Source organism: Pteropus vampyrus, unplaced genomic scaffold (genome assembly GCF_000151845.1).
Source record: "Pteropus vampyrus isolate Shadow unplaced genomic scaffold, Pvam_2.0 Scaffold59, whole genome shotgun sequence".
Taxonomy (NCBI): Eukaryota; Metazoa; Chordata; class Mammalia; order Chiroptera; family Pteropodidae; genus Pteropus; species Pteropus vampyrus.
Window position 1 is genome coordinate 112,839 of NW_011888840.1, and position 13,135 is coordinate 125,973.

Genomic DNA, 13,135 nt, shown 5'->3' on the forward strand with positions numbered 1-13,135 from the left:
GGCAAGAAAATGGATTCTCCTCGAGAGCCTCCAAAAAGGAATGCAACCCTACCGACACCTTGATTTTAGCCCAGTGAGACCCATTTCAGACTCCTGAGTTCCAAAACTGTAAGATGATACATTTTTGTTGTTTTGAGCCACATCGTCATAATTTGTTACGGCAGCAATAGAGAACTAAAGAGGTCAGTATTAAAAGGCATACAGGAAATTAACTCTCTCCTCTTAAATTGCTAATCGACAGACTATGCTTTACCACTTAGTCTCGCCAGGTAATTCTTTGTGAAGAACTTCCCCTCTCTCGAGAATGTGAACCCACATTGGCTCAAATAACTGTTTATACCTGGATTCCTCCGGCATCTTCTTTTCAAGACAAGCTGTTAAATGAACTGGAACACAGAAAAAAGTAATATTATGTTGGCTATAAGGGAAAAAAATGTGTATAGCGTGGTAGAATGGGGGTGCTCATACTCTCAGAATTTCACAGTCAATCTGTACTTGGTTCTAGCAATGTTTGTTTTGAATGGTTACAAGAAAGAACCACTGAAGGTAAAGTAACTGTCATTAAAAAACCTCAACGTGTATAAAATTGGAGACTCAAAGTGTATAAAATTGGAGACTGCAGCAGCGTTGAACTTCAAAAAGACCTCTGTGTTGATACACGTACACATATTATTTTGCTGTTATTAGTACTCAGATATGTTTGGAAGTTGAGAATATTTTCCTTACTTCTGTTTTCAGCATCTTTATAATGGATTATGAAATGAAAACGTATTGAGTTCTAAGCAAGATAAAAAGATTCCTCTAGTATATCACACAGTAAATTTCTTTCAGCTATTAATTTGTCTCATTTATTGAACATTTAGACAATGCATTTAATTGGAAAATGACAGATAAAAAGCCAAGGTTCTTTGTTTGCTTGTTTCGATCACTCACAAAAATAAGTCAAATACTCCTCTGCTGTTTAAAGGTCTTTTACTTAATAAATATAATAAGTTGTTCCATTGATATAGCTACCTAAACTATGTTTTGAAGGGGAAAACACTCTAAGTGCTCATACTGCTCCATCTTGACCAGTCAGATTTTTGGTGCCAAATACAAGAAACTGTTCTCTGGCCACTTTGAGCCAATTATGTATTGGAGGTAATGAAGTAGCTCACAAAATTAAATGTTAAATAATTAAGCTTTGAAAGGATAGGAATCGTGGAACACCCTGGATACAGGTCACTAGGAACTAGTGACCATTTTTTTAAAAGCGGGTCCTTGGAATGAAATGACTGGCGCTATTTTCCATCCTTCCATCACGGGACAGGTTCTTGGGAGAGTCAGCCTGTCCTCCCAGCCCTAAGCCAGGGGAAAGCATGGCTGGTTTGACAGCGTAGCCAAGGCCCCATGCAGTGGGCAGGGAGTGTGGTTGCTTGGAAGAAAACCAAGGTGCTGTTGAAAAAAAAGAGGAGAGGTGATTATGGGGAGTGAAGAACAGAAGATCTCCATTCCAGTGTCCCCAGATAAAACGTGGTGTTTCAAGAAATTAACGAGAATATTTCATTAGAAGTAAAGCTTTGCATAGGTTGTCAGTGTCAAAACAGCAAGATTTCAGTTAAGTTGAGTTAAAGAGAAAGAAAGGAAGGAAGGAAGGGCTGAACATTTGCCCTTTTAAGAACTATTCATATTATGGAATAAAATTTCCCAAGTACCTGATAACAACGAGGCTTCACTGGAATCACATAAACATTTCTTTTCTGCCTACGAGATTTGACTTCTGAGAATGATTGCGGTGAAATTCTTGGGGTTTAATGAAAATCTTCCTTCTCAAAAAAATACGTGATGAAACTAAAATACCCCCATACTTTCAGTAACAAGCCTCATCCTGTGCTGGAGAGAAGGATAACAAATGGACCCTCCTTGGTCTTCCTCCTCAATCCCCCTTCGGGATGAAGTTCACATATTTACAAATGTTATATTTGGCCTGGTCCCTCATAGGAAGCCTGACTTCATCACACAAGCTGAACGAGTTTGTCAGCTTGCTCTTGCTTCTTGGTGTGTGCCAGGCATCAAGCTTGACACTTGATTTTTGTCTTCTTAAAAAGCTTAGAATTTTAACTGACACAGATTAACTTTGAGTCAAGTTCATGTAAGCATTTATAGTTATTACTGGAAATTAACTATATGTATAAAAGCACCTCCTTTGTGCTCGCAAAAAGAAAAATCACTTGTCTGGTATTAAATGTACACAAGTTTTTGTTCCATGAGATAAGAACAATTATTTCTCTCCTGCTCTTACAGTCCTCTGTCAATCTTGCCACCCTTGCTTTGGCACAAGTCCCAGTGCCTTCCATACAGGGAAACCGAAGTTCAAAGCCGTGACCTCTTTCTTTCTTAACCAGCATTTCTTCTTTTCAGTGTTTTCCCCCTAAAGGCAGAAACCTAAAGGAAATGGAAAATTTGTGCCCAACTAAGATTCTCTTTTAATGGCTATGAGAGTATTCATGTTCCTACAGGTGCTAGGTGTGGTCCGTTGAAAAAAGAAAATGTCGGTATTGCTTTCTGCTAGCAGTTATAATGGGACTAAAGTCTAATGAACCATTTATACATTATTTAAAGAGTTGAATATTGATTGATTTGAGTATTGATGAGGCATGTGCCTCACACTTTATTTCCCTGAGTGGTTCAGTGGAAATCAGAGCCCCTCTGGGCTCTGGAGTGCCACCATGTTGTCTGAGCATGACACGTGGGGTCAGGGCACAGTCCGTGTTATCCTTATTGTTTTCTCCTGGAGGTCCAGAAGGATAGCTAGCGACTAAAACATGTAACAGGCTACAAACTCAGACCATGCCATAAAGATTTCTAATGTTTAACCTTAGAAACTTGGATGTTGTTAACTTCTTTGCTCTCCTTGAGGTTTCAACCCACCTGGGGTGCTGACCCAAGTGGTTGACCCTTTTGGAACGACCTAGACTGATGCCTCCATCCTGCTCCTTGTACTTTTCCACCTGATGGTTCCCAGGCATGCCGGCTTGCTTTCACCAGTGCATTCAGGCAAAACTTAGCGATAATCTTGGCCAATGGTGTTTTTTAGCTCACTGATAAGATTTGGCTTAGAAACTGGATATATTGTTTAAGTTTTTAAATTCCTATTTTTAATTTTCTTCTGTAAGTAATGAAAAACTATCTATAAATAGATATTCTTCCCAGTTTCCAGACTAAGCAAAATAATAACAGTTTCTCTGTTCATTCAAATGTTCGGTTAGCTGACTTTCTCTTCTATTTCAAAGTAGTTGTTCTTATGCTAAATCCATATTTTCCTGTAAGCTAGAAAAATGTAAACCCTCTCTTCCATTCATGTCAAATTGAGAAAGGGAAGCTAACGCTTTTGTTTTGCATGACTACGTTCTCTACTGAGAGATAATAAAGGGCAGCTAGAAAGAGAATGTTACTTTTAATATTGTATCCTCCAATGCTTACTGATTTCAGATGAGTAGTTGGTCTATAGAGGAGTAAATTGCTTATTCATCTAGTTCAATGAAGGGTGACTTCTTTATGTGGATCTTCTCCCAAAGAAACAGAGCATTTTTGGGGGGGTCAGAGATTGTCATTCACCAGTATGTGAACTTGGGAAAGTCTCTTAGCTTCTTCTTGGTTCCCTTATATATAAAATTGGAATAGCTGTATGTTTTTGTTAGGATTAAATGAGCTTTGGAGATCACCCATAGATGAAGTAAGAGAGAAGAGGAACAAACATTTATTGAACATTTATTATAATATATCCATCATCTTTTTAAATGTCATTCATGTGCAGCAAATATTGCTGTCACCTTTTTTTAAAAATAAGGCTTTGAAAGAAGCAGTCACTTGCTCAAAGTTAATTATCTAATAAGTGACAGAACTGGGAATTAAAATGATATCCAAACCCCATTATACTCCATATCTGTTAGGAAGAATGGTTGTTTCCTTCCCCCACACTCTGTTTCCTAAAGTGAGAAAGATTGGCCATAAAAGTAGGTAATAAGAGCTAACTTTTCTGTTACATATTCCCTTTTTTTGACAAGCTCATTTAGATGTTATACAATAAAAATCTTCTCACTAATGTATTTCTTTTGAAATTATATAAATGATCTTATCGTAACAAATGTCGGATTGCTAAAGTGAAAAACCTAAAGGCATAAAACAAGTCCCAGTAGAATAGATTATAAAAGCACACACGTTCCAAGAAAAATTCATCCTTGTAACATAATGAAAGCACTTTACAAGATTGGCTCTAATTTTTGAATCAGACTACAGTATTAAATTCTAGCCCTAAGTTATAGTTCTTTGTCATAAGGTCAGTAATGTTTGACAAATGCTTATCTCTTGAGTAAGAAACACGTTCTTAAGTTTGTGTTATTTTGCAAACTGATTAATTCATTAATGGGATTGTAGAAAGAACACATTTTGAAGCTGATGAAATTTTGTGTATTTTGATTACATTACTTTGAGTTTTTAAAATTTAGCAAATGGAAGCTTATATGTTAATAAAGTGTTAATAAACATTTTTTTTTGTTTCTGTTTTTCTTTTTCAGTGGCTCCACCCACACGGTTAAGATATAATGTATTATCTCAGGATAGTATACAGATTTCATGGAAGGCTCCAAGAGGGAAATTTGGTGGATACAAACTTCTTGTGTCTCCAGCCTCAGGTAAAAACAATCAATTGTATTTTCTATACTATAGCAATGTTTACACATAGGTAACTGAAAATGTGTAGTGATAAGTGTTGCTTTAAAATCATTTGAAATTTTTTTTATTTAATACTTGAGCTTGAAATCTTATCTTCTACTCCAGGAAATAATGGTCCCAAAGTTTAAAGACTGAAGATTGAGCTCACTATAATTTTCAGGCAAAATTTTCAGACTACCAAAAATTCTTACTACCTCTGTTTCAGCATAGGGTGAATACTTTTGGTCTAGTCATACTTTAAAAAAATACAGCACATCTGGATGGCCAACAGCTGTGATTGGCTGAGTAAATTATGATCGATTAATAGACTATCATTCAGCAACAATACATTACGATTAGGAAAGCTAAATAGACATTGTGAAAATAAGTGACGAGCAGGAAAAGCAAAAGTTAAACAAATTTATTGATCATGAAGAGAAAATAGTTGTGTAAAAAAAAATGCTCTTCAGTGTATGTCTCAGGTCTCATTTCATCTAGGTTCATTTTCACATTGTATGTAATAAATAATAATAATATATTTGTATAATATATGTATATCTATATAAACATAATATTTTTTTCCTCATTATTGGGGATAAAGATGGTTCTCCTTTCTATTGGAGACCTATCCCCAACTCATATAATGAGGCAGACAGATGCTCTAGGTGTGGGCCTCTTACCTAATAGCAGACTTAAAATCTCAAAATAAGTAGATGAAACACCTTGCTTCTCGCTTGGTTATTAGGAAGGAACCTTATTTTATTAACAAGTATTGTGCATAGGCTCTTTAGAAGGACTTCTGGTTTAATGCTACCAGATGCCGACTTTTCCCATGTTGGCCTGCAGAAGTGACTCACTTGTGGAAAGCAATATTTTATTTTCAAACTCTGTTTTAGTTCAGAGTTTTCATTTTGGAACATGGCCCAATTTTGAAATAACTTTGACTTTTAAAAATAGTTTGTTTTCTGAAATAAGCCATCCTGGGAAATTTAAGAGTTGAACATTATTATGACTCTAAAGGTCAAAATATAAATTTCTAATATGTGGTACCTCTGAGAATTCCCCATGTTTGATCTTCAAAGGTAGTTTGGTTCTCTTCAGGTCATCGGTGTTTTTTAACTTTTCCTTATTAATCGCTAATAATACCGAACTCTTAAGTACCCCTAGCAGGTGTCATTGAGAAATCATGGAATCCTAAAAATGACTTGAGTGGCCTTGGAACCAAACCTCAGCCTGACCCTTCAATCCCCTCTGCCATAGCACACCCAAAAAGAAGATCTCCAACTCTTGCTTACATACCTCCAGTGACAAAATAAAAATTGAGGATGAGCGCAGTTTATTTCTTCATGAATACTGGGTTTGTTTTCCCCAGTGACCCTAGGTCCTTCCTGCAGTGGCCCAAGCCAGTAAGACAGTCTTGACACTGGTATGTACTTGATCGAACATAAAATAAATGGAGTAAATAGAAAGAGTGATAAGTACATCTAGACACAAAATATTTGTAGACATGTTAGCATTATGAGGTATGTTCCAAGTATTATTTATACCAATCTCTTCCAAAGCATATTTCATGGTATTCTGCAGGATGCTAAAAGATATTATATAGCCAAATGATTTAATGGTCAAATAAATTTGAGAAGTGTTGTTATAAAGAGAGTTTAAAGCTTTTCAATTGCAGGATTCTCAAAGCCTTTAAAATAATACACCCTATGCCTCTTAGAGAGGGGTTCCAATGCAAAGTTTATAAAGAAAAGAAATTTTTTTTTTTTTGCAAAACACACATGAAAGATTCAGTTGGTGCTCTTTGTTATAGATGAGTTTTAAATGATGGAAGTTTGTGAAACCAGATTTAACATCTTGGACACAAATGCATTTAAGGAAATGGGTTTTGGCAAGAGAAAGGCTCAGTTCTGGCTTCTAGTAGCAGGCGGCATGGATGATGGTAGAATCATATTTTAGACATAGCGTGATTAATATTATTAGAATCTGACTAAAATATATTGTAATCTGTGTAATTTTTTATTAATTCAGCAAATTTCAGATCCTTTCCGCAGTTACTGCTTTAGGGGCAGAAGTTTTAAATTAATTTCCCTTTTCTCGGACATAGTAATCACCACCAGAAATTGGAGAAGAAAGGTATACTTGGAATTTTGTAAAAAAGATTGAATATTTAATCAATAGCATTTTCAAGAAAGCCTTAGATGTCAGTCTAATTTGATGGTGAGATAATGGGGATTTGAAATCTTTTCATGAACCAAACTAACTTTCAAGTAGCCAGGTAATGAGTGAGTGGTTCCTTCAACATCCTGAGCCAGCGATGCTCCAATTTAAGATAATTAAATTGCTAATGCTTCAAGGATGCTTTGATTCACTTTGGAAAGGCCATAGAAAAAAATTCCGGCATAGATAAGTACATTCGGTCTGCCCATATCTTTCCCTTGACTTTTAAGTGGAATTCTTCCCTTGAAGATTATATCTGATGTTGAGGGTTTACTGTCTTCTAATCTGGTACAATGGTTTTCTCTAGTGCATAAAAGCGATGGTGTGTTATGATGAAATATGTTTGTAAATGTTTTTTATCTAATCTAGACAACTGTTTAGATTGTCTAATGCAAAGAGTACAACTGAAGAATGAGAACAAAAAGTATATTAAAATTAAGTACTATGTACATGCGTACCATAATATGTATTTTTAAATGTCTTCACCCCTTAAAAGTGATTTCTGGTTAATACAATTTCTTAATGTACACAGTTAACCTAGTTCTTATAACTGATTTATCTTTCTATTTCATTGTAGGTGGAAAAACCAATCAATTGAATCTCCAGAACACAGCAACTAAAGCAATTATTCAAGGTCTGATGCCAGAGCAAAACTACACGGTTCAAATTATTGCATACCATAAAGACAAAGAAAGCAAGCCAGCCCAAGGTCAATTCAGAAGTACGTATCTACAGGTCTTAAAGTGCCATCCTGGGTCCCTGTCCCAGCTCCGGGTTTGAGTCTGTGGTCAATATTATAATAGATTAAAGTTCCAAATTGTTTAAATTGGAAAAGGTCTTAAATGAAATCTACTACAATCTCCCATGAGTTCTTGTTTATCACTAATCCTCATCTGCCCCTCCCTTAACTCATTTCACTGCACTCCTTTTAGCCTTTAAGTTTTAGTTTTCAAATACTCCTCCTGATACGGTGCCTTGAACCTTACCCAGACATCTCATCTACCTAGCACATAGTAGGTGCTCAGTAAATACTTAACGAATAACTGAATGCACCTCCTCTCCAGTATTCCTGTCAGTCTAGCCTCCACAAGACCAACCTATACAACATGGAATTTAACTCTTTTCAGTAATTCATTGTTGACATTTATTATCAGCTTATTTATTACGTGCCAGGTCCCATGGCAAACAGATTTGTGAACGTATTCAGCATGGCGAGTATTAGCGAGCGAGATACGTTCAGGACTCTGGCAAGGTAGGTGCTGTCTCCGCCCTGTAATGGATGGAGGATGGCTTCATATTTGAGCCAGTTTTCAAACAGCAAGTTGGGAAGACAGAGAAAGGTTGGGGCATGCAGAGACATTCTAAACCGGAGAGAAAGCTCCGAGGCAGACCAGTTCCTGTGTGCATGGTTTCTTTAGACAGCATTTATTTCTACTGAGTTTAAAAGTTGTTTACACAGGCCCTCATCCTTCTGCCTCTCAAGAGATATTCATTCATTTCTTCATTCATTCATTTAAAAAAAATTTTTAAAAATATATATTGCATGACTACTAAATTTCAGGTCCTATTCTAGGCACCTATTGAATTTGTATTCTAGTGACCAGAGATTATATTAGCAACTCCTTCTTCCTGGAAGTGGCTTTTCAAATGTGGAGGGCGATGGAGTTTTGTGTATCATGAATGCAAACAAAAGAAGCCTGTCCTGCTTACCTTTCTGTGTTACCTCACTGTGAAGATAAACTCTTAAAAAAAAAACCACTCAACTTGACAATTTTGAACATAATTAAAAAATCAGCACAATAGTACAATGAACCCCAAAGTTTATCTGTCACTCAACTCAATAATTAGCCATTCATGGCCAGTCTTCTTTCATCTATTATCCCGCCCTCCCCCACCCCCCATATTATTTCAAAGCAAAACCTATGCATCATTTCAAGTAGCAATAGCTTTCTAAATCCTGCCACTAGGATTAATCCACAAATCTGGGAGGCTATGGGTTCTAGAACTGTGTATGCAGCACTGTCCTATCTAGATTTTCTATCTTTCCTTTCCCCTTTTTTAAATTCCTCTTCAAAGTAATGTTTTATGAGACATTATCTTGTGATTTGGAAAACAAACAAACAAACAAACTGTTAACCTGCTACCTCTTGAAACTTCCCAACAAAGACATTTGGTAAATTTACCTGTCAGCAGGACATACAGATGTTTTAAATGTTACATTCTTTTGAGATCTGCATTGTCTGGAAGCTCAGGAAAAGGTTTTTAATGTTATTTTCAATATAAATCAGCCTTCTGTCTCATTTTATTGGCACTGTGCTTCAGTTTCTGGCCTCTGCTAACATTCCTACATGAATAAGCAAAATAACTTTTCTTAAAGTTTGTGAGAAGAAGTGAAAGGGGCAAGGAGAAACGATTCATTTTACAATAGTCTAAAGGTATTGCGATTGATGATTTCACATATTCTACGGACTGAGCAGTTTAGGAACACAGGTGGCTTTTAAAAGCTTTGCCTACAGCTCTTGACTCGAAACACTTAGGACATTCCATTGTTTTCAGATTCCTTAGCTCTGCTGAAACAGTCTTAGTGCAACAGTCTAACTGGTTGGTTGGATAAATTGTATGTAAACATCTATTTTTTTTTTTTAGCTACGTTATTTTTATTGGCAGGATAGAGGGATTAGTTCTTCCTAAAAACAGTTTGTAAGAATGAAATGAGAGTAACTTTGTTTGGGTGGCTTCCTTTACCATTTCGCATTTCAGTTATATTTTTGCTCCATGTGAGATGGAGCTAAAGCCTGCTCTCCCTTCCCTGGAAAACTTTCATGGTTGATTCCAGAAAAATGATCCACACAAAACTGGATATAAGTTTCTAATTGTGTAGGGATTCGAATTCTTCATAAGGCCATTTTCTGATACACAGGGAAGCATAAGAAACAGTCTTTGGATTTTGAAGACAGAAAGGGTTTGTACGATCTGCTAGATATTATGAATCCGAGTCTGGTGTGTGTATTTGGCCAAGCAACTCAACTACATCCAGTCTTAGGTTACTCATCTGCAAATGGGGTTGATGATATGTGCCTATTATTGCATGGATTAGCTCACTTCAGCACATAGTAGCGACGTGATAGCTATTGTGGTTATAATGAATGCCATTTTGCTTGTGATAGTCTGTTTTCTAACTGATTTTGCCCCCTGGAGCAGCTGGAGGTGACATACATATTATATCATATATGCGACCTAGTGGCCCAGTTTAAGGTGACTGTTATTTTTTTCTTGTTCATTTGTAGACTGATCTATGGTGGTATTTTGGCAAACTTTCTCTTCAGCCACGATTTTCCTCTTTGGAATAACATTTTGTGAATTTCTGTCTGCAAAATCTTGCTCAAATGTCCAGTAAAATTTCCTTGAGTCTCTGTAATTGTTCTTTCTCAGTTCTAGTTCTGCTTTTAGCATGACTCAGCACAATTTTCCTCATATTAAAGTTGCAGACTTTTTTTTTTTTTTTTTACAGAATGTAAGCATTTGAGGCCATAGCTTATATGTGGGTGGAACTAAAGATGTAAATTTGAAAACTATTCATGGAAGGGTGAGAATTAAAATTGTGGTATGATAAAATTATAGGTGGGACATACAGAGATGCAAGGCATCTTTAATATATGATCATATTTCAGGAATGGAAGCAGAAATAGAACCCAAGCAATGATACTGTAAAGGAGGGGTCAGAGGAATACAAGAAAACCCAGGATAATGCCTTTATAAAACCTGAGAAATAAAAGAAGTTAAAGAAGGGGGTGTTCCGTATGACCCAGCAGTTATGCATCCGGGTACTTATGTGAAGAAAACGAAAATACTAATTTGAAAAGATGTGTGCGCCCCTGTGTTCATCGCAGCATTATTTATAATAGCCAGGATACGGAAGCAACCTAAGTGTCCACTGATAGATGAATGGATAAGGAAGATGTGATACACACACGTACACACAATGGAATATTACTCAGCCATAAAAGAGTGAAATCTTGCCATTCGCAACAACATGAGTGGATCTAGAGTATATAACGCTTGCTGAAATAAGTCGGAGAGAGTAGAACAAATAGCGTATAATTTCATTTATGTGTAGACTCTTAAAAAAACAAAATAAATGAACAAAGTAAAACAGAAGCAGACTCATAGATACAGAGAACAAACTGGTGGTTTCTAGAAGGAAGGGGAGTAGAGGGAGGGTAAAAACTGTCTTTGAAGGGGAATAAGAGGTACAAACTTCAAGTTATAAAATTAATAAGTCACAGGGATGTAAAGTGCAGCATAGAGAATATCGTCAATAATATTATAATAACTTTGTATGGTGACAGATGGTTACTAAGCTTATTGCGGTGATCACAGTGTAAGGTGTATAAGTGTTGAATCACTATGTCATATTCCTGAAACTAATATAATATTGTATGTCAGCTATACTTTAATAAAAAATAAATTAACTTAAAAAAAAATAAAGAAAGGGGTGTTCTAAAGTGGCCAAGTCTTATAAAGAAGTCAGAGAATGAGGCCTACAACAATGGATTTAGAAAATTAGTTTGGTGGGAATAGCAGGATCAACACATCTTATTATTTTTATTTTTACTCTTGGAATTTAATTTCTAGGCACCAGAAAGCCAAGGAAAGTTTCTAAGAAAAAAGAATACAGAACTAGAGCAACATGACCCGGGCAGATGGCAAATCTCAAACACTTTTAGCAAAGGAATAGAAGGCAATAGAAAGAAGATGAACAGGAGGAAAAAAATAAAGACAAGATTAATGAAACAATATCTTAGAGAAGGCAGGATGCTTCAGAGGAAATCTTTGCTTCCCCTGCATAGCCCACCTTCCAAGAAATTTGCTTATTTCTATGAAGTGAATGCAACAATTAAATAAAATGTCTTACCACAGGATCACTTCCGCCTTTTCACAGGGCATTTTATTTGTGCAGAAACCATTGCCAGTTGGCGGTGGTCTCAACTGACTCAAACAACCTAAAGTACTGAGCAGTAGGAAGAACGCTGCTGTGGCATTTTAAGCAGTGGAAAGTAAAATGGAGTATATTGGTATGAGTGAATTAAAGGGTCGGGGGCATTCCAGGTTTCTGAATATTTCATAATGAAAGTGACAAAGACATACTACTATTTATTAGTAGTGAAACTTTTTTTTTAAGCTCAAAAGGAAAATATAATGGGGTTCTCCACTTATTGCATATAGACCAACTTCAAATGAGGGTGTTCGTGGCTAAGATGTTTCTAGAGCAGAGGCCAACTCATAGGCCTTGTCCAGAGACCTGAAGATATGGCTTGAATCCTATGCCAACACTTCCTGGTTTTATATTTTTTAGTTACTTTGCCTCCTGGTCCTTCTCTCTGTCATGTGTGACAATTATGCATGTTTTCTGGCTGTTTCTAAGTATTAAATTTATTTGACACATTTGCCCATAGAGAGTTCTCAATTAAAGTCATTCCTTAAGTGTCTTCCACACCCTCTCATGTCAGGGTGAAAAAAAAAATAGCAGTTGCAAATTTTGGGGGGATGAGGTTCTATCACGGAGCTAATTTCTGCTTGATACTCTCAATATTTGCAAGAGTTTTAGTAAAACTCACTGAATATTTTCTTCTAGCTTTTAACATAACATGTTGCTGTATTTCTTCTTTCCTTCCAGTTAAAGATTTGGAAAAAAGAAAAGATCCAAAACCCAGAGTCAAGGTGGTGGACAAAGGAGATGGGAATAAGCCGTCTGTACCGGAAGGTCAGGTCTTTTTTTTTTTTGACTTGCTTATTTTGGGTGTTGAGTTGTTTTGCTGACATGGGCAATATACACACACATGGCCGTTGGCCCCATCAGGAGAGTATGGATCGAATGTGCGAACTTCCTTCAGCTCCATGTCCCTCCTCTTTCCATCCGCACACGTAGTAACTGTCAACACGTCCTTCTCCCTTACTGTCCCGTATTCAATACATCGCCGAGTTCCAGTGAATTTATTTTTGATTGAAATACTGACAAAATCTGTTAATTTCTTTCCGCGTCTATTGTCAATACTCAGCGAAGCTCCCATTTCTTTCTTGGCATACAGTATTCTTTAGTAAAATCACGATTGGTTCTCTACCCAGAAATTAGAGCAATCTTTTCAAAATAAATGCGACACTATGCTCTCCCCATACACACCTTAAAACCCCTTCAATAGCTGCCTGCTGCTCTTAGGATAAG

The 13,135-nt window shown here is 36.5% G+C and overlaps 1 protein-coding gene across 1 annotated transcript in view; it reads left to right on the forward strand.

The window, feature by feature from the left end:
• Positions 1–13,135, forward strand: part of COL14A1 (collagen type XIV alpha 1 chain) — a 213,161-nt gene that overhangs the window by 23,745 nt on the left and 176,281 nt on the right. The window contains exons 3-5 of the mRNA XM_023530986.1: positions 4,557–4,673; positions 7,490–7,633; positions 12,590–12,714. Coding sequence (XP_023386754.1) covers positions 4,557–4,673; positions 7,490–7,633; positions 12,590–12,714 — 386 coding nt within the window. The remainder of the gene's footprint in view (positions 1–4,556; positions 4,674–7,489; positions 7,634–12,589; positions 12,715–13,135) is intronic.